General features: G+C 51.6%; 1 protein-coding gene across 1 annotated transcript; it reads right to left on the bottom strand.

The window, feature by feature from the left end:
- Positions 1 to 6,641: 6,641 nt before the first annotated feature.
- MVB12A (multivesicular body subunit 12A) lies at positions 6,642 to 10,225 on the bottom strand. Its single transcript, XM_017640093.3, has 9 exons — positions 10,041 to 10,225; positions 9,809 to 9,907; positions 9,596 to 9,692; positions 8,556 to 8,682; positions 8,044 to 8,163; positions 7,859 to 7,965; positions 7,593 to 7,654; positions 7,208 to 7,264; positions 6,642 to 7,013 (listed from the first exon to the last, which is right to left on the bottom strand). The coding sequence occupies exons 1-9, from the start codon at positions 10,128 to 10,130 to the stop codon at positions 6,951 to 6,953; spliced, it is 822 nt and encodes a 273-aa protein (XP_017495582.3). The 5' UTR covers positions 10,131 to 10,225; the 3' UTR covers positions 6,642 to 6,950.
- Positions 10,226 to 17,472: the final 7,247 nt, after the last annotated feature.

The following is a 17,472-nucleotide window of genomic DNA, read 5'->3' as shown; positions in this document are numbered from 1 at the left end:
CAGGGTGAGAAGTGGGGTAACAGGAGCTGGAGTCGGGACATGGGGAATGCCCCTTGTAAACCGCTGTCTGGTACCCATGTCTCTCAAATCTTCATGAATATAAATTTCACTGGGGCTGTGGGCCCCCGCCAACCCCCAAACATACAGATATCCCCAGAAGTCTCCTAGCCTGTCCCTTCCTGGGCCACCAGGGACTCCTGAGCCCAGAAAGCAGAGGAGCTCAGCCGCATAGTGGCTTGAAGGCCCCCAGACTCTTCCTGATGGGCAGAAGTGAGAGCGCGCAGCAGCAGGTGAGTCGGCTCCCAAGCTTTACCCCAGGCAGGGACCTGCTTGATCAGGTGGCCCACCGATGCCAGCCACCTCTTCCCAGGAGCCCCGGGAAGCTGCACAGACCTCCTCTTCATTGGGGACTGGGATGAAGAGGTGACATACATGAGTTGAGTGCCCCACGTGGTGCCTGACACATGGAGCACCCGGTAAGCATGGGACCTTGTTGGGTGTGACCCATGTCAACAATCAAGATAAGATACAAATAAATATCACATCTTTATTACATGCCTGCTAGTTAACCTTCAGGACTACCCCACTTACAAATGGGGAAACTGAGGCCCAAGAAGTGAGGCCACATGGTGCCAATGAGTGGAATCCCATGTCCCCAGTGCACAGGTTTGCCTGAAGAAGCGGGTGCCTGATAAACAGCAGAGCCTCCTTCTGAGAACTGCTTGGAATGGGCCAGGCCCTAGGGACTCTGCAGGTGGAGGAGAGATGAGGGCAGGGAGGGAAAAGCCCCTGACCAGTCATCTCCTGGCATCATCCCCAGGGCCAGGACTAGGGTGCCAAATATAAGTAGACCTAAAAGAATTTAAAACAGGTGTTCAAACAAATCCTTGCACTCATTCACAGCAGCATTAGTCACAATCATCGAAAGGTGGAAATGACCCAAATATCCATCAACAGATGCATGATTAAAAAGAAAGTGGCCCAGCCATACAGTAGAATATGACTCAACCATAAAAAGAATGAAGCCCTGACACACGCTACAATGTGAGTGAACCTTGAAACCATCATGCTGAGCGAGATGCCAGACACAAAAGGCCACACGTCGTATGATCATCCCATGTATATGAAACGTCCAGAACAGGCACATGCATAACGACAGAAAGCAGATCCATGGTTGATGGGGGTGAGGAGTGACTGCTCATGGGGACTGCGAGTGTCTCCTTTTGGGGGGAATGGGAATGTTTTAGAACTAGACAGAGGTGGTGGCTGCACAACATAGCCAGTGCACTAAATGACACTGAAATGCACACTTTAAAATGGTGACCTCTGTGTTATGTGAAGCTTACCTCAATTTTTTAAGGTTAATTAAGGAGGGGCTCGCTGTCAGTTTGCTACAGGGAAAAAGCACCAGTCTGCTCGCTGCTTCACCCCAATCTGATCCCTGTCAGACCTCCTGGGACCCAGAACTGGAGACCTGGAAGCTCTTCAAGGCTCCAACTTAGGAGGCCAGCTGGGAGCACTGCCCACAGTCCCCACTGAAACCTGCCCTCCTCATCACCAAGCACCTTTGTATCTCAGGCAAGGAGGGACAGAGGCTGGGACTGGGGCTGGGGCCAAGCGCCCAGGTCCCTCCCCACCCTGGACACCTGATGAGGGTTTGGCATCCCAGGGGCCAGGACAGATCAGGCTCAGTGATGAGTCACGGGACCTGCCGCCTCAGTGTCCTTCTGTATAACAGGGGAGCCTCCACCCCACCAAACACAGCTACGAGGACCAAATTGCAAAGGGTATCAACCTCACCATTAATTCCAGAGGCTTCGCAAACCCATGCAGCTGTGGGCATCCTGGTGCCCCTTAGGGTATGGACAATATTTATCAAAGATGTTACCTTGATTTGGGGGTCATCAGAACTAGACCTTAAGATGATTTGGGGGATGTGGTTCACTTATGTGGGCAGTGAGCCCAGGAGCCCTTCAGGGGGTGTCAATGAGCAGACAGCACCGTGGGCTTCTGGGGTGCCATGCTGCTGGGGACCCTTGGGGTGCTTATCCTCTGAGACCCAGCGGTCATTGGCTGACAGCTGCTTCTGGAGGGATTAGCCCCTCACACTACTGGCCTTCCCTGTGCCTCAGCTGGACATCCACCTGTGGCCCCTGGAGGCCCCAGGCACGGTTGCAGGTAATTGCTCTGAGAGACCTTCATAATGTGATGAAAGTGGAGGGTGAAGGAATCACAAATAACATCTGCTCCACCTGCATTGCATTTTTGCAACATTTGCCACAGCAGGCATAAATGGGATATTGCAAGCATTTAAACGCATTATTTGTGGTTGAGAAAAGCTGTTGATTTTTGGATGCCCACCATGTGTCCGAGACCCCATCTAACACACAGATATCACCATTGCCGTCCCCTCCACACAACAACTGGTCTTACTTCTGCACATAAAATCTTCTGAAGGCGGCAGAACAGAGATGGGGTCCTCTGTATTGGTGACACGTAGGACAGAAGGCCAGATGCCACCTTGAAGGAAACTGCTCAGCACAAACGTGGGCCCACTGCCTCCAACAGACACTTTATTAACATCCTTTAAAACATGTCTTGGGTGAAATAAGAATTTTGAGGGGTCTCATGAGCCCTCCACCTTCAGGATGGTTCTAGGTACCATGCAAATAGAAACTTAGCTTCAGAATTCCACCTGAGAAGCAAAACCGAATTTATTTGGATAAATGTAGCATGAATCATATAAATGCTACCTGAAAATCCAGCACATTTTTTCTCACTGACTTAGACATCCTCTTCATTTGCATTAAATAGCTCTTGCTGCATAACAAGTTTACCCCATAAGTTAGCAGTTCAAAACAACACACATTTATCATCTGACAGTTTCTGAGAATCAGGAATCTGGGCATGGCTCAAACGGGATCCTCCCTTTCAGACGTCAAGGCTTAACTGGGGTGGGGTCTGTTTCCCAGCTCACTCGGTGTTTGTTGGCAGGATTCAGTTCCTCGTGAGCTGTGGAGGTGAGGTCCTCGGTTCCTTGCTGGCTGTTGGCCAGAGGCTGCCCTCAGGTCTGTGACATGTGGACCTCTTTGTAGGACAATGTGATTCATCCAAGCCAGAAAAAGAGAGTCTGCAACAAGACAGAAGTCACTGTCTTTTATAACCTAATCACAGAAGTGACCCCATCTTCCTTGCTATATTCCGTTGGTTGGAAATGAGTTACCAGGTCCAGCCCACACTTTTTGGGAGAAGAGTACACAGCCCTGAACACCAGGACCCCATGATCTTTGGAGATTAGCTCGAAAGCTACCTAATGTCTCATAAATTATCTGCAGACTCTGTACAAAGACTGAAAAGGCAGGTGGATAATCAAGATGAGAAAGGGACAGTTTTCTACACAGCATGATCACCAATTTTCCAGTTCAGATTCCTAAGCAGGCAAGAGTGTACAATATAACTAAGAATTTCAAACTCTGGGGAGATAAATGGTCAAAATTAATGAAATTGACAACACCTAGTGTTGGTGAAGCCATAGAGCCACTGGAACTCTCATTCGCTGGGGGTGGGAGGAACAACTGGTACAATGGCCTTGGAAATCTTGGCTATATTTGCTAAAGCTGAACACGGACCTGTCCTAACACCCAGAATCTATGCTCAGGGTATTTACTCAACAGGAGTGAGTGTATATTCATCAAAATACATACACAAGAGTGCTCAGAGTGATTCTGCTCAGTGGCCAAGAACTGAGGACAAGCCAAATGTTCACTAACAGGTGAACTGGTTAACAGACAGTACAGCTGTACAGTGGACTATTACTCAGCAATGAAAACGGACTTACTAATATAGGCAACACCTTGGATGAGTATCACAGGCATAATATTGAACAGGTTAGCCAGGCTCAGAAGAGGACTCATTAGTGTTAGGCTGAAGAAAGGAAAAACAAGGACATGCAAACAGAACAGAGAGATGCCATAGGGGGATAACAGACCAGACCCCAAAGTCCGTACCGTATATGGAAAAGGGACAGCTCTCCCTGAATTCCATCCTGATGTGCCAACTAAGACCCGGATGTCAGCCTCCTCCCTCTTGGAAGTAAAAAAAGTTTCTAGTTGTCTATTATGTCACCTTTAACCAGTCATATCTCTCCACACCCCCTAAGATAGCTTGCCCACTCCTCCCCCTACTAATCCCTTATAAGCCCCCCCACATCCCCAACCAGGTGTGACTTCTCTGGCCTGTGACAAGAAGGCCACAGAACCTCACCTGGGGGTATTTAAATAAATTACCTGGCCCTTTGTTGCCTCTCTTTGCCTGCTTATTTCGGCTAAAATTTATCTTACAATTAGGACACTGCATTTATATCAAGTTGAAGAGCAGGCAAAATGAATGGTGCAATAGAAACCAGTAGCTTTGGGTTGGGGGGTGTCTTGGCTGAAAGTGTAGTCAAGGGGATGCTTAAGGCTGGCACAGGTTGGTGCTCTGATCTGGAGCAAGGGAGAGCTTCTGCAGTATTTTAATACAGGAAGTGTGGGGTTTGTCACTAGCAGAGGCTACTGGAGGTTGCATCCTCCATCCACCCTGCTTGGACATCAGGCTGCAGAAACCTGCCAGCTGGGAAGGTCTTTCAGAGGCAGGAAGCATTTTTGCAAGTCAATAGAGTGTTGGAGAGAAAGCCCCACCTGTGTTCTTCCTCCAAACTACCCTGTTAGATGAAGAACACTGACATGTCCATTGTAAAGCTGAAGAAACTGAGGTATAGAGCAAGCAAAAGGCTGGAAGGATTAGATTTCAACCCCCTCCTCTGTAGCCTGAGGTGATGTAAGCTCAGCCACAGATGGTAGGACTGAGGTGGCCCAAGTCAGAAGTTGGTGGGGACAATCCCCACGGGGACTCCCCTGTGCCTTCTAACGCTGTCCCCAGATGCTGTGGTTCTCGGAGGGTTGGCATTTTGCAGAGGTAGTGGCCTGGCAATGGTGGCTAATTCAGTCAGATTCAAGGCCTGGTCAGATTATCTGGGGGCCCCTGGTCAGATGTGGATGCCCTGAAAAGTGATCCGGAGCTGGTTTCGGGGTGGCCAAGAAGGTGACGAGGGAACACAAACAGCCCTTTGCTTCCCAGCTGGATCGGATTCCACAGACGGCGCCAGAGTGGCCTGAGCGGGACCTGGCGGTGCGGGCCGTGCCCAGAGCGGGGACATGCAGGGAGATGTCTCAGCACCAGAGGCCTTCTTGTCCCCAGACAACTGAAGTACAGGGGGGAGGAGTACACTTGGCAGGTCTCCCCCTGCCCACCCTTCCAGGACAGCTGTCTCTCCCCTCAGACTCCCAGGGCAGGGCTGTCTGTCCCCCATCAAACTCTCAGCACAATGGTGTTAGAGCCAAGTGGCTGGGCGGGTGGTGCATCCCTGCCGGGGCCTTGTGGGACTCATTCAGCCCATGAGCTGTGAGCACTGACAAGCCACTTCTGGGCCCAGGCGTTTAGCTGACAGCAGACCCCACTGAGTCTGTGTGCGCTGTCATGGAGAGACGGTGTCTGCCCTCCAGGGGGGCTTGAGACCACAACCAGCAGTGTCCTCTGCTGCCCTGCCATGGGCGTAGTGTGGGTAAGAAATAAGCTTCCGTCCTTCTCAGCTACAGAGACCAGGGATGTTCCTCACTGCAGCAGGCCCTGGGCCGCCCCGAGGCTTGGGGACCCAGGGAAGAGAGAGCGTGAATGCAGCACTCACATGGGAGAAAGACAAATCGCCCACCCTCATTACTCAGATTCCCTATCTGAAAATTTTCCTACTGGCTAAAATTTATTTGTAACCCCCAAAGCAATACTCGCAGTGTTTTCATGGTCACTAAGGACACACAGAGGGCAGGGAAGCCCCTGAGTCTCTGATGCCCCAGCTCCCAGCTGAGGTGCAACAAGATGTCTGCCTTCTTGTTCCAGCTCTCAGTCTCTAAACGAGTACCCTGTTGCAGTCTGTTTAGAATACTGTTGGCCGCAAGTTAAATGTTAATAAATCAACAGAATATATTAAACAACGTGTCCTGAAACACACATAAAACAAGGTTATGTATTGATCACTTAACAAAAGTGCAACCAAAGGCTTGCAGGAAACTCTCCATGTTTCCCAAGGAATCCAGGATTCCCTAACTCGGGTCGCTGCAACTTTATAGAACATGATTACTGTGAATAAAGAGAATTGACCACATGCATCAACCCCACAGTACAGGAAAAGGGAGGCACAGTACAGTTTGGTGGCTGAGAGCGCAGGCCCTGGGTTCAAAGCCCAGCTTTGACTTTGGCTGCCTTCTACCTCAGTTTTCTATCTGTAAAACGGTAACAAAAGTGGGGCTTCCCACTAGGTTGGGGTAATGCTACTGATACAGGGACACATCAGGTTCAGGGGACATTGTCCACCCTGACATAAACGGTAGCTGAGGCTATCATCACTGTCACGCCCGGCGACGGACGGTGAGCCCCGGTCTCCTCCGTGATTCGGAGTCCCGGCTGCGCCTCGGACTCCCCTCTACAGAATGCACGTGGCAGCAGCTCCACCTCCGGTTCGGGATTTCACCTGCTTGCTTGTGCTCCGCGTGTGAATGGAGACCGAGAGCCCCAGAGGACCACAAGTCAGGGTCAGGACTCCAAACTGCGGGACAAGTTTCTATTTATTGCCAGGAGAACAGCCACATGGCCTCCGGGCACCAAACAGCTCTGACACGAATGACTTGAAGGCACTGGTTTCCATCCAGCTACCGCCCCTGTCCTGCAGAGTCCAGGGGTGGGGCACCCCATCACCAGGCAGCCTGCTTCCGCCCCTCCGCTAGGGCTGCCGCTCGGCAGGGAGGCCAAAGGTCCGGCATGCCCTCCAGGCCTGAGGCCCCAAGACCGGGTGGGGCAGGGCAGCTGCCAGGCCAGGGGTGCCAGGCAGGGGGCTCTTCCCTGCGACAGGTGAGGGGCTATGAAACGCTGGGAGGCAAGCGTGCAGCCGCTGTCTTCTCCACCACGAAGCCGTAGTTGTACTGGGGGGTGGGGTGGAGAAGAGAGAACAGAGTGAGGGCGGGGCCTAGGGAGCGCCGGAGGAATAATCGGGGTGGGAAAATTAGGGACTAAGCGATTTCAGTCCCAGGGGAAGTGGGGTGTGGCTGGGAGAGACGAGGGCAGTGGGGAGTGGGGGGGTGGGGGTGCAGCAAACCCTCCTGGCCCTAGCACCCACCTCCTCCTCAATGTCTGCCAGCGACTTGATGGTCAGATCCGCAAAGGCAGAGAAGGCCTGGTGGGCAGGGGCAGGTCAGTCTTGGGCGGGGGACCCTAGCCTGGAACCCCCACTCTCTCACCTTCAAGGAATGCCCCCTCAATATTTGCCTGAACCCCCTCCCACTTCCTGTCACAGCCACCAGCGCCCCCCACTCCAGCTGCTCCTCCCAAACCCCCTGTTCTGGACAGAGACCCTCCAGCCCTCTCTTTGCTCCCCTTCCCCAGCCCAGGAATGTGGGCCTTGTGCTGGGGTGCCAAGCGCACAGATGGTACTCCCTGCATCCTGGCACCTAGAAAGGCAATAGGCAGTGGTAGACCCAGGCTCCCAGGGGCCCCGGACTCACCAGGGTGCCACAGCTCTTGCCCTCAAATCGGGGATGCAGCGTGAAGGGAACCCCATCCATGGCTGAGGAAAGTGGCAGGAGAGAGGAGCTGCAGCCCAGGAGACCTGATGCCAGCCCGCTGCCCACTGTGCCCCAGAGGCCCACCCTGAAGGCCCCGCAAGACAGGGCCAGACCTGGTCTCCCCACCCCTTCCGAATCTACAACCTTGGGCCAGTCACCTCCACGCTCCCCACCCCCAGGGCCTCAGTTTCCCACTCTGCACCCACCTGAGAGGCCGTAGAGGTTGGAGGCTTCATAGATGGAGTCGCTCCTCCGCAGAGTAGATGCCCGAGAGCCCAGCCTCGAGAGTGACCGCTCCGGCAAGCTGCCCTTGCTGGTGACAGTGCAACAGCCCAGGTAAGGCCTGATACCACCCCCATAACGTCCCTCATTCCAGAGCCCCAGGACTCACCTGGATGCAGCAGGTGGGTCCAGGGAGAGGCCCCGCATGTCCCGGCTGAGAGCTCGTGGTTTGGGGACTGGCCTTGGAGCCTTGGCCTTCCTGCACCAGATGGCAAAGCCACCCATGTCCCTAAAAGAAGAGGAAAGTGGGGAGGAGTCCTGGCCCAACGTGTAGCCAGGGCTGAGAAGAGCTGGCAGAAGGAAAGAGGAACCTAGCCTCTGGTGAGCCCTGCCCTGCAGGGGAACTTCCAGCATCTCCCCCTAAGCAATACACCTAAGCAATACACTAGTTACCATTGCTGGGTCTGACTACCGTGCTATGCACTTTAGACACATCAACCCATATACTGCTCACAACAGCCTTGCAAGATCAGTACTGCTGTCCCCTGTTTTAACATGTAAACTGAGGCACAGATTGGTGGCAGAAGGGACAGGAGGATTTGGGAGTCTCTGAGGGTCAGAGGGGTAGAAACGGGAGTTGGAAGGCACAGAGGAGGCTGGAAGCTGGGGGGGCAGCCCTACCCTACTCGCAGGTATCCAGGGACCATCTTGGTCTTTCCACTCAGCCGCACGTCAAACACAACTGTGTCTGCAGCCCCCAGAGGCACCAGCTTCACACACAGGCGTTTCTTCTTGGACACAGAGGCCTCTGGGGGTGCAGGGGGAGGGGACAGGGAAGTGAAAATGTAGAAGAAGCAGGGAAGGGACCCAAACACAGCTCTAGGATGATGCTACCAGGGCACTGTGTAAGGCAGCCGCCTGGATGGCATTATTGTGGTGGTTCAATCATAAGCAGCATAGCAATAGGAGGAGACTCCATGCAATCTTAAAGAGCCATTGGGGCAGGCTCGTCTTTGGTGCCATGGAGGAGCACTCATGGGGTGGCCATGGCACCAGCACAAAGGTGGCAGGCTGTGTAGTCAGACAGAACTGGGTCCCATCTGGCCCTGGAAATCTCTTTTCCTCCTCCTTTAGTCCAGGAGCCAGCAAGCCCCGAGTCTGTTTTGTAGGGCTCATGGTTTTCACACTCTTAAAGGGATATGAAACAAAAAAAAACATGCAACAGAAACTATCTGGCCTTCAAAGCCTAAAATATTTACTATCTGGCTCTTGACAGAAGTTTGCCAACTTCAGTATCAATAGATATACCCCAAGAGTCAAACACCAATGACCTACTACTGTGAAAGGGGGAGACAGGTTGTTAGAAAGCAGAGGAGTCAGGGCTGGGAGGGCTACCAGGGCTATGGGAGTCAGAAGAGAATGAAAAAGCCTCGAAATGGTGTGTGGCTCAACTTGGCTTCAGTGCAAGGAGATGTGGTAGTGACTAATAAAAGAGGTTGCAATTCATACTCTAGGGCAGAAACTGTGCCAATCGCACATTTTTATGCAGGCGAGGTGTCGCCCTAGAACAGCGTTCAGATAAGCCTATCATCACCCAATGCACGGAGCGGGCAGCCTAGGCTCAGAGAAAGAGCGCCTGTGGTCCCTCAACCCCCTCCATGGTCTTCCCCTCAGAGACGCGAACGCGGCTCCCCACCCCCCGCCTCTGACGCGGGCCTCACTGGAGTCCAGGGGGTCGCAGACCGGGGAGAAGCCCGCTGGGAGGGGGCTCTTGTCCACCAGGACCTGGATATCGGCCACCACATTCTCCTGAGGATTCTATGGGGGCGGAGGAGACACAGAGTCACCCAGCAAATGGAGAGCCTGGGTAGGGCTCCGCGAATGGACGGAGGCAGTGGGTGAACCCCGGCATTCTGAAGGTGGGCGTCCCTTACCTCTAGGCTCCCCAAAGGACTCTGGCACAGAAAGTAACCAGATTTCTGCGCGAAGCTCTTGCCGAAGCTGGCGGGCGCCCCCTCCACGGTGCAGGAGATCTACGGCGCGGATGTGTGTCAGCACCAGGTCACCACCCTGCCATGCCACGGCCTCCTCCGTCCCCATTCAACCCCCGCCACCTGGAGTCGCCGCCTCTCGCCGAACTCGTCCCCGGTCCGCGAAGTCGCTTACCGCACTGAATCCCCGCGGCGGGGGTGCCGAGGCCGACGACCAGGCCAAGCCAGTCAGCGGCGCTGCGTTGGTCCCCGGCTCCGGATCCATTCTCCGAGCCAAGCGCCGAAGGCGGTGGACTGCCTTGGACCTCCGAGCAGCCGCCCGACGGCAGAGTTCGGGCAGTAGACCGAACTACAACTTCCAGACTGCCGTGCGAGGGCGTGTGGGTCCAGGAAGCACCGTGCGCGCGTGCTCAGAGAGCTGTCGACCAATCGCATTGCGAGGCTGGGCCACGCCCCTCACGCGTCGCCCAGAGGCGCCAGTGAACGACGTTTGCGGAAAATTATTTCCATTCCTTCCCACGCCCAGAACCTTCTGCCGGAAGTGCCCCTGCTCAGCGCCGGGCGGGGTGTGTGTGGGGATGGGGTGTGGGAGGGGAATGTTGTGGGAAGGGGTGCTTCCCGTGCTGGAAATTAGAACTACGTTCCCCAGAATTCCTTGCGGTATTAGCGTCTCCACCGGAGACTGGCTTGGTGTTTCCGAAGCAATTTAGGCAGGAGAAATATGAAAACCCGCAATTCTAGTTATTTTAAATGAGGATATATATATATATATAATATGTATATAGGTAGATAGAGACCACCATGAGCCATGAATTCTTGGTAAAATTTGAGGACTTGTTCACGGATAGTTTTTAAAAATGAGATATAAAAGTATTTAATATGTATGGTAACATGCTTTCACACCCCTCATGGGGAAAATATGGAAAATCAGTAAATAGAATATTATCTACCTTTCTATTTTTTCCCATTTTCCACACTATCATGGTTTGGCCCTGTCAACCGAGAAAAAGAGGCAAACTGCAAATGAATAAAAAAGAATAGAACCCCTTTTATTTGGAAGTCTTAGAACTGCAGTTGAAGAACAGATTCAGGTGGATACGCAAATGGTGTCCTACTTGTAGGGTGAAAGCAAGGGATTTTTATGAAGAAAAGGAAGAAGGGCAATTATGAGTTAAGACAAAAAAGAGTTTTTCTATGGATGTTAACTAGCTACCCTACTCTGGTTGTACGAATTCACTGACTGACTACTGGTTCTGTCTTCAGAAAGCCCACAGCCATCAGGCTTGTGATCAGGATGTCTGTTCTCCCGATAACTTATCAAACAATTGCTTAAAGCAGTTGCCATTTTGCCCAGTCCAAAAGTTTTGGCCCAGTTCACACAAGGGCAGTTTCTCTCCAGTGGTATGCCAATTCCATTTAAAATGGTTCCAGTCATGTCACTTTTTCATAGCCTGTTTTTTGTATGACCAGTGAGCTCAGAACGGTTTTTATATTTGTAAGTGGTTGGGGATGGGGCAGAATCAAAGGAATAGTGACATGTAAGAATTATATGAAATTAAAATGTCAATGCCCATAAGAAAAAAACATCCTGGACATGAGGACCCAATAATGAAATACAGAAGTGAACAAATAATGGGTGCACCTTGCAGTACCCCTATTATTCCCACTGCTTAGGAGGAATGTTGGCTTGTAACCTCAGAGTTCCCTTGGTGAAATTTGAAACTGGCCCCCAAAACACCAAGGAGAAACCAAGAAAGAGGCAGACACCTCCAAATGGGTAGGGGGAAGTTTTAACAAGAAAGGGAACTTGGATACAAGATTTGTCTTGTGCATCTGCAAGACAAATAGATGTTGCCCACCACCAAATCTTAAAAGTTTATATGGGGGCCTTAACTAGATTCAGTCACATATACCATCCAGATGGTCTCAACACTGTATCACACTATCTCAAGGCTGTATCTTTGAATAATGGCTCCCACTGTGGGAATGGCGGGTGTAACATACATCTCAAGAGCAGGGGAGCATAAGAAGCCTCTGATTGCCCATGTCTACTTGGAGGGTCAACTGATGGTCATGTCCTCTCCATGACCTTCTCTCTAACACTCCACCCCTTGTGACCAGCTCTTAGAATTCTACCCTTTCCTCCTGTTCCACAATGTGCCCTGAGTCTTCAGCCGGGGGTTTCATTAGTGCAGAGGCGGCCCATCTGGCAGCTCTCTGGCTGCATTGGAGGCAGATACTACAGCAACAATGTAGGTACATGCAAGAGAAAACACAGATCAAAATGATTCACAAAATAAGTAAACTTTTGTTCCATCGAGAGTTCCATGATCCAAACCACTGATTTATTAAGTCCCTGTTGGTTCACAAGATACTCAGGAGCTTCCCAGGTATAATCTGAAACCAGCCCCCATACTCCCAGAGCAGGGGTGAACCAAAGAAGGAAGCAGGCCACTCCAGATTGGAAAGTAGCAGCATTAATAAGCAGGGAACTTACATACAAGGCTTGTCTTGGGCAGCCACAAGGCGAATAGATCTCCACACCCACCAGCCAAATCTTAGAAGTGCAAATAGCAGGCTTAACTGGGTTTATTCACAGACACTGTCCAGATGGTCTCAAGGCTATCTCAAGGCTGTCCTTGAGGCAGCCTCTTGGAAGCGGCAAAGGCAAGTGGAACTCACATTTCAAGGACAGGGAAAGGTGTGAGGAGCCTCCAATTTTGGGGGTCCAGCACATAGGTCAACAGTCACATCTCAGTGACCTTCCCCAACAGTCCCTTAAGCTGGGGTCAGGTATTCAGGGTGGATCACATGTGTCCTCATGTGCTTTGATAATAAAATATTAGCATACTCACCAGATATGAACACACAACATTCTACTTGGATAATGGTACAGGTGCCTCCTTGTAAGGCAATAATGTCCAAGCCATTCTATTTTGCAGGATAGCTTTTCTCATTGCAGACATTTCAGTGTTCAGGAGGACAGGCTGTGTTGGCTATCATTTAAGACTTGCTGGGTGAATTTAGTAAGGGCTTCTCTGTGGGCTGTAATGTCCTCCAGACCAATGGAGGGAACAAAGATGGTGGCCAAATGATCATGACAGTGAAAATAAGAGCATGCCCATCTGACCTTGAGGGGAAGGAGGTTGGCAACTTGTTACTGTGGGACAGAATCTCCACGGCGCCCAAGGAAAATCCAGGGTGCAGGAGTCCAACCATCCAGGTGGAAACCACAGCCAAAGATTTGTGCCACACAGCCAATGGGCCTCATTGTCCAGTAAATACTTGGACGGTGTGATGAGTGAGTGTCAAACCAGTTGCACAATCCTTTAGTGTGATGAAATGGCTGTCCCATATCCCTGATACAGTTGGGGTGGTTCTGTTTAGTGGTTTTTCTGTTCCCAACACTGGGGTGCACAAATGCTCAAAATCGGTAACCTGAGGTAGGCCACATGAGCCTATACCAAATCTGAGTGCCACCTATCAGGGCTCTGTGGTTGGTGTTTTTAGAACCCTCTGGCCAGTCATTTAATGGGCTGCCTGTATCACCAACTGACAAGGAATCTCCTTCCCCAGTGTCACTGACAGTGTGTGCCGCAGGCCAGACTTCTGGATCAACACTGGTCGTATCAGATGAACCAAGAACACTAGTCCTAGCTTGTGCTTCCTTACTGTACTGCTCTGGCACCTTCTAATCCCCCCAGAGTGGCGGCACCCACCATGGCACTCCCAATGAGCTAGAGGGCCAGCTGCCCACATACGCAACAGCTGGACTGATTCCTTTGCCGGACATTCAAGTGGGCCACTACAGAAAGGTATTTCCATCAAATGCCCATACCACAGACACCACTGGAACAGCAGAAGTTTAGGATTGGAAAGATAAATATTAAGTAGGACTGTGTATGGGGAGTTCTTGTCCTTCTACAAGAATCCCACTTACGGCCTGGATCCTTAGATGTTAATGCAGCTGCAGTTTTAGGAACCTGACCTGGTTGTAAGTACCAGACATGTTGGCCAGGGGAGGCAGTACTGCCAGGCATGAGGAGATGGACTGGGAGGCTGGGACATGCCATACAGGATGCCCAGCTTCTCCCCTCTTCCAAAGGCACATGTTCTCTTCCAGGTATGGTGCATTTCAATAGGTCTGGCTTGCAGGAGGACAATAGGACCCTAGTGGAAACTGAATCATTCCCCAAAACCCAGGGGTGCAAAGTAACTCATCCATCCTGGCAGGATGTCCCACTGCAAATTCTAGTATATAACTCCTTTCCCAAGTGTGATGGGCTTGGTGATTTGAGCAGCATAGCACACTGATGCAGAGTGAGAGTTGGGGCGATGGCTGTCTCCCCTGACTTCCATACTTTTGCAATGTTGGGTGTCTCAACAGGGAGCTCAACAGGAACCAGATGGGGCAGTAGGCCCTACTGGCTGCTCATTCAGATGTATTCAAGCCTGAGACAGTCGTCCGCCTGGCCAAGGTTGTTTTATCTGTTAGTGATTTAATATGCTGCTTTAATATTCCATTTTTCCTTTCTATCATCCCTGCCACCCGCAGTTGGGAGAGATAGAACCCCTACCCCATGTTTCCTGTTTTGTCCAAACAAGCACATCATGATCCTTAAAATGGAACTTCTGATCATTGTCTGTTTGATGAGTGTATCCGTACATGGTGCTCAGCTTCTCCAGTCCCCAGACAGTGGCAGTCTGGTTTGCATGGCGGCAGGGGAAAGCTTGGGTTAGGCCAGACCCAGTGTCCATACAAACCAAGAAAACCCTCACTCAGAAGGAGAGCCCATATTGTCAATTTGTCGGTTCCTCACCAGTTGGGAACTCTGGTGGGCAGCTCCAGGCTCCTTTGGTACTGGCCTGAGGTGTTTAGACCACCAGGACACACTGTTAATGCATTAACCAAGTCACCGTATGTCAAAGGCAATCCAGCATCCCTGGCAATACCCCATCCCACCCACGTACTACGGTGGCCCCACTCTCTGTGCACACAGTCAGCTGTATCCACTGAAAGGCCAGTTGGTAGGGCACATACCTGGGCTAGGGCCTCTTTCCCGGTTGCCAGGGGATATCGGAGACGTGGAAAACATCCACATCTGAGGACAGCCCTAGGCGCTTGCAAGCAAATCCAAATGTCTTTCGTCATATCCTGACCCCACAAGTGCTTATTCATTATCATCCGCTTCTCGGTTCCCCATTGTCAAGCCATAGGGTTAAACCCTTTAAAATAGCCCAGCAGCCAGGGGTCATGACTGATCACCAGCTAAATGGCTCTGGGTTCAGCCCACTGGCCGAGGAGGTTCATTTCTACTTCCATCCAGACGGTGTCAGTGTTGAGGTGAATGGGGCCTGCAGTCCCTGTGGGCGAGTTTGCCATCTGTAGACCAGGTGTCACTGGGAATTTCTCCTGCTCTCTCTCTCTATAGGCCACAGGGCCTGGCCCAGGAACAGGGGTGAGGACATTGTAGGAATCTATATGCTCTCCAGGGCCTAGTAGCACCTGATTGCTAGAGACAGTGGGCTGGCCGCAAATAGGCAGGGCACCTTGTCAAACTGGAGGTTTGAGCCATGGCAAAGGTGGGTCGATGGAATATATTCTCAACCCATCCCTTGATACGCTGTTCCTTCACGAGAGGGTGTACCTGGAGGAGTGCTGTGTAGCTGCTAGGAGCTGCCGCTCCATAGGGCGACATCAGGTTTCTGCCCCCTTTCAGAGCTGGGACCAAAATCCTCGGGGGACTCTCTCTCCTATTGTTTCTGCCGCAGTGCCTGACCCACACCTTCTGGAGTCACCAGCGCATCTAAACTTAAATGGTTGCCCTGCTTGGGAGATGCCCAGAGCTTTGACCTGCTTCAGTAGAATTTCTGCCTTCTCAAAGCTGGCGCCTTGCTCTGATCCCCACCTTTACCGGGTGGTATAAGGGACCGAGGCACTGTGCCAGGTCGGAAACCCACGTCTTCCAAACCTCAAAATCCCTACAAAGGCCTGCACCTCTTTCACGTTCTCAGCAGTTGGATAGGCTTGTATCTTGTCAATCACAGCTTCTGGGACAAAAATGTCTAACCCAAACTAACAACTCCCAAAAACTCAGGTGGCTGGGCCTTGAATTTTCTGCGGGCTCACTGCCTGTCCTCTCCCTTGCAGATGTTCCAGCAAAGTCTACAGGGTGTCCTGCCACAGAAACAAGTCTTCACAGGTCAGCTTATATCATCAATGTCATGGGGCCGTTTTACTGATGTGGGGAAGGGGAACAGAGACAGATCCCTGGCTACAAACCCCGACATATGGTGGGGCTGTTCAGGTGGCTTTGGGGAAGCACTTAAAAGGCCCATTGTTGTCCCTCCCATATGAAGGCAAATTGATCTTGTGTTTCAGTGGTCAGGAGTAGACTGAAAAAGGCATTTGCTAAATCCACCACAGTGTGGTACACTCCTAGGACCGTGGTCACGAGATCCAAGATGCTGGTGACGTTTGGCACAGCCACATTGGTAGGGAGGTGCCCCTTGGCCAGTTCCTAGTAGTTCAGGGTCACTGGCGCTGAGCCAGCCTCTTCACTGGCCATACAGGGCTGTTCAAGCAGTGTGGGCAGGGTGTACAATACCCACTTGGTAGTTTCTTCCCTTTCTTTCTGCCTCCCCCCACCCCCCAGCAATGTACATTGCTTGACAGTTACCACCCTTCCTGGAGGGTTTCCCCTCAGCACTGGCTTGATTGCTCGTTATTAATTATTAATTCACCAATACAGGTTTGCAGACTTTGATCGCATAGGATGTCAATGCTCAATATGGTCTCTGGTACTGGAGAGATAAAAATCTGTTTTCTCGTGGGGGAGGATCCCCGATTTGCAGTGTCTATTTCCTGACCTCAGTCACTTGATGGCACTGAGGGGATCAGAAACTTCCTGGGGGTTACTATGTATTAGAGGACAGTTAGCTCCAGTAGCCACCAGACCTACCACCTTTTATTTATTTCTGGGGGATCTGTGAATAGTGAGTCCAACACGGGGCCCCCAGTGGCCCTCATGTGGAGGCAGTCTTCCCTGCATCCTATGTCCGGAGCATGGGAGGCGCCTGCCCTGAACAGGCCATATCTCTGGGCTTCTGCTAGGGCAGGCAGGGCATTAGGGATGGTAGGGTCAGATGGCGCAGGTCTAAACTGTTGTTCAGGTTTTAAGGTCTCACTTGGGTCAATTAACAGAGTTGGAAGGGTGTCTTGTCTTTTCAGGTGGGGTCTTGGCAACAATGAGATCAAACCACATTTGCTTCCAGGTTACTTTTGAAGGATGCTTTACAGCTAAAAGGCTATTTCGAGCTCCCTCTTTGTCTCAGACCTTTTCCACAGCCAGTATCTGTACCTGGAGTTTGTCAATTTCCCCCAGATCAGCAATGAATTGCCCAGCACCCTAAATGGCTTGTCCCGGCTCAGACTCTGCAGGACACCAGCGTCTCACACCAGGTGCTGGGGCAGACTGGAGTATCTTGGCTTTTGCAGGGAGTGTGACCCAAAGAGGGCCTCCAGTCATTTCCTAAGAACTTGTACCTCCTCTATAGAGTTCCAGGGTCCACACACCCAGGGAGGTCTCGCTCTGGGGCTGAGCCTC

This window comes from Manis javanica, chromosome 13, assembly GCF_040802235.1.
Source record: "Manis javanica isolate MJ-LG chromosome 13, MJ_LKY, whole genome shotgun sequence".
Lineage (NCBI taxonomy): Eukaryota > Metazoa > Chordata > Mammalia > Pholidota > Manidae > Manis > Manis javanica.
This window is presented reverse-complemented; position numbering and strand designations above follow the sequence as displayed.

Coding starts and splice junctions, on each gene's coding strand:
- MVB12A (XM_017640093.3), bottom strand. CDS start 10,130: ATGGATCCGGAGCCGGGGACCAACGCAGCGCCGCTGACTGGCTTGGCC. Junction 9,908..10,040: donor CGCCGCGGGGATTCAGTGCG/GTAAGCGACTTC, acceptor TCCGCGCCGTAG/ATCTCCTGCACCGTGGAGGG. Junction 8,164..8,555: donor CCTGGATACCTGCGAGTAGG/GTAGGGCTGCCC, acceptor CTCTTCTTTTAG/GGACATGGGTGGCTTTGCCA.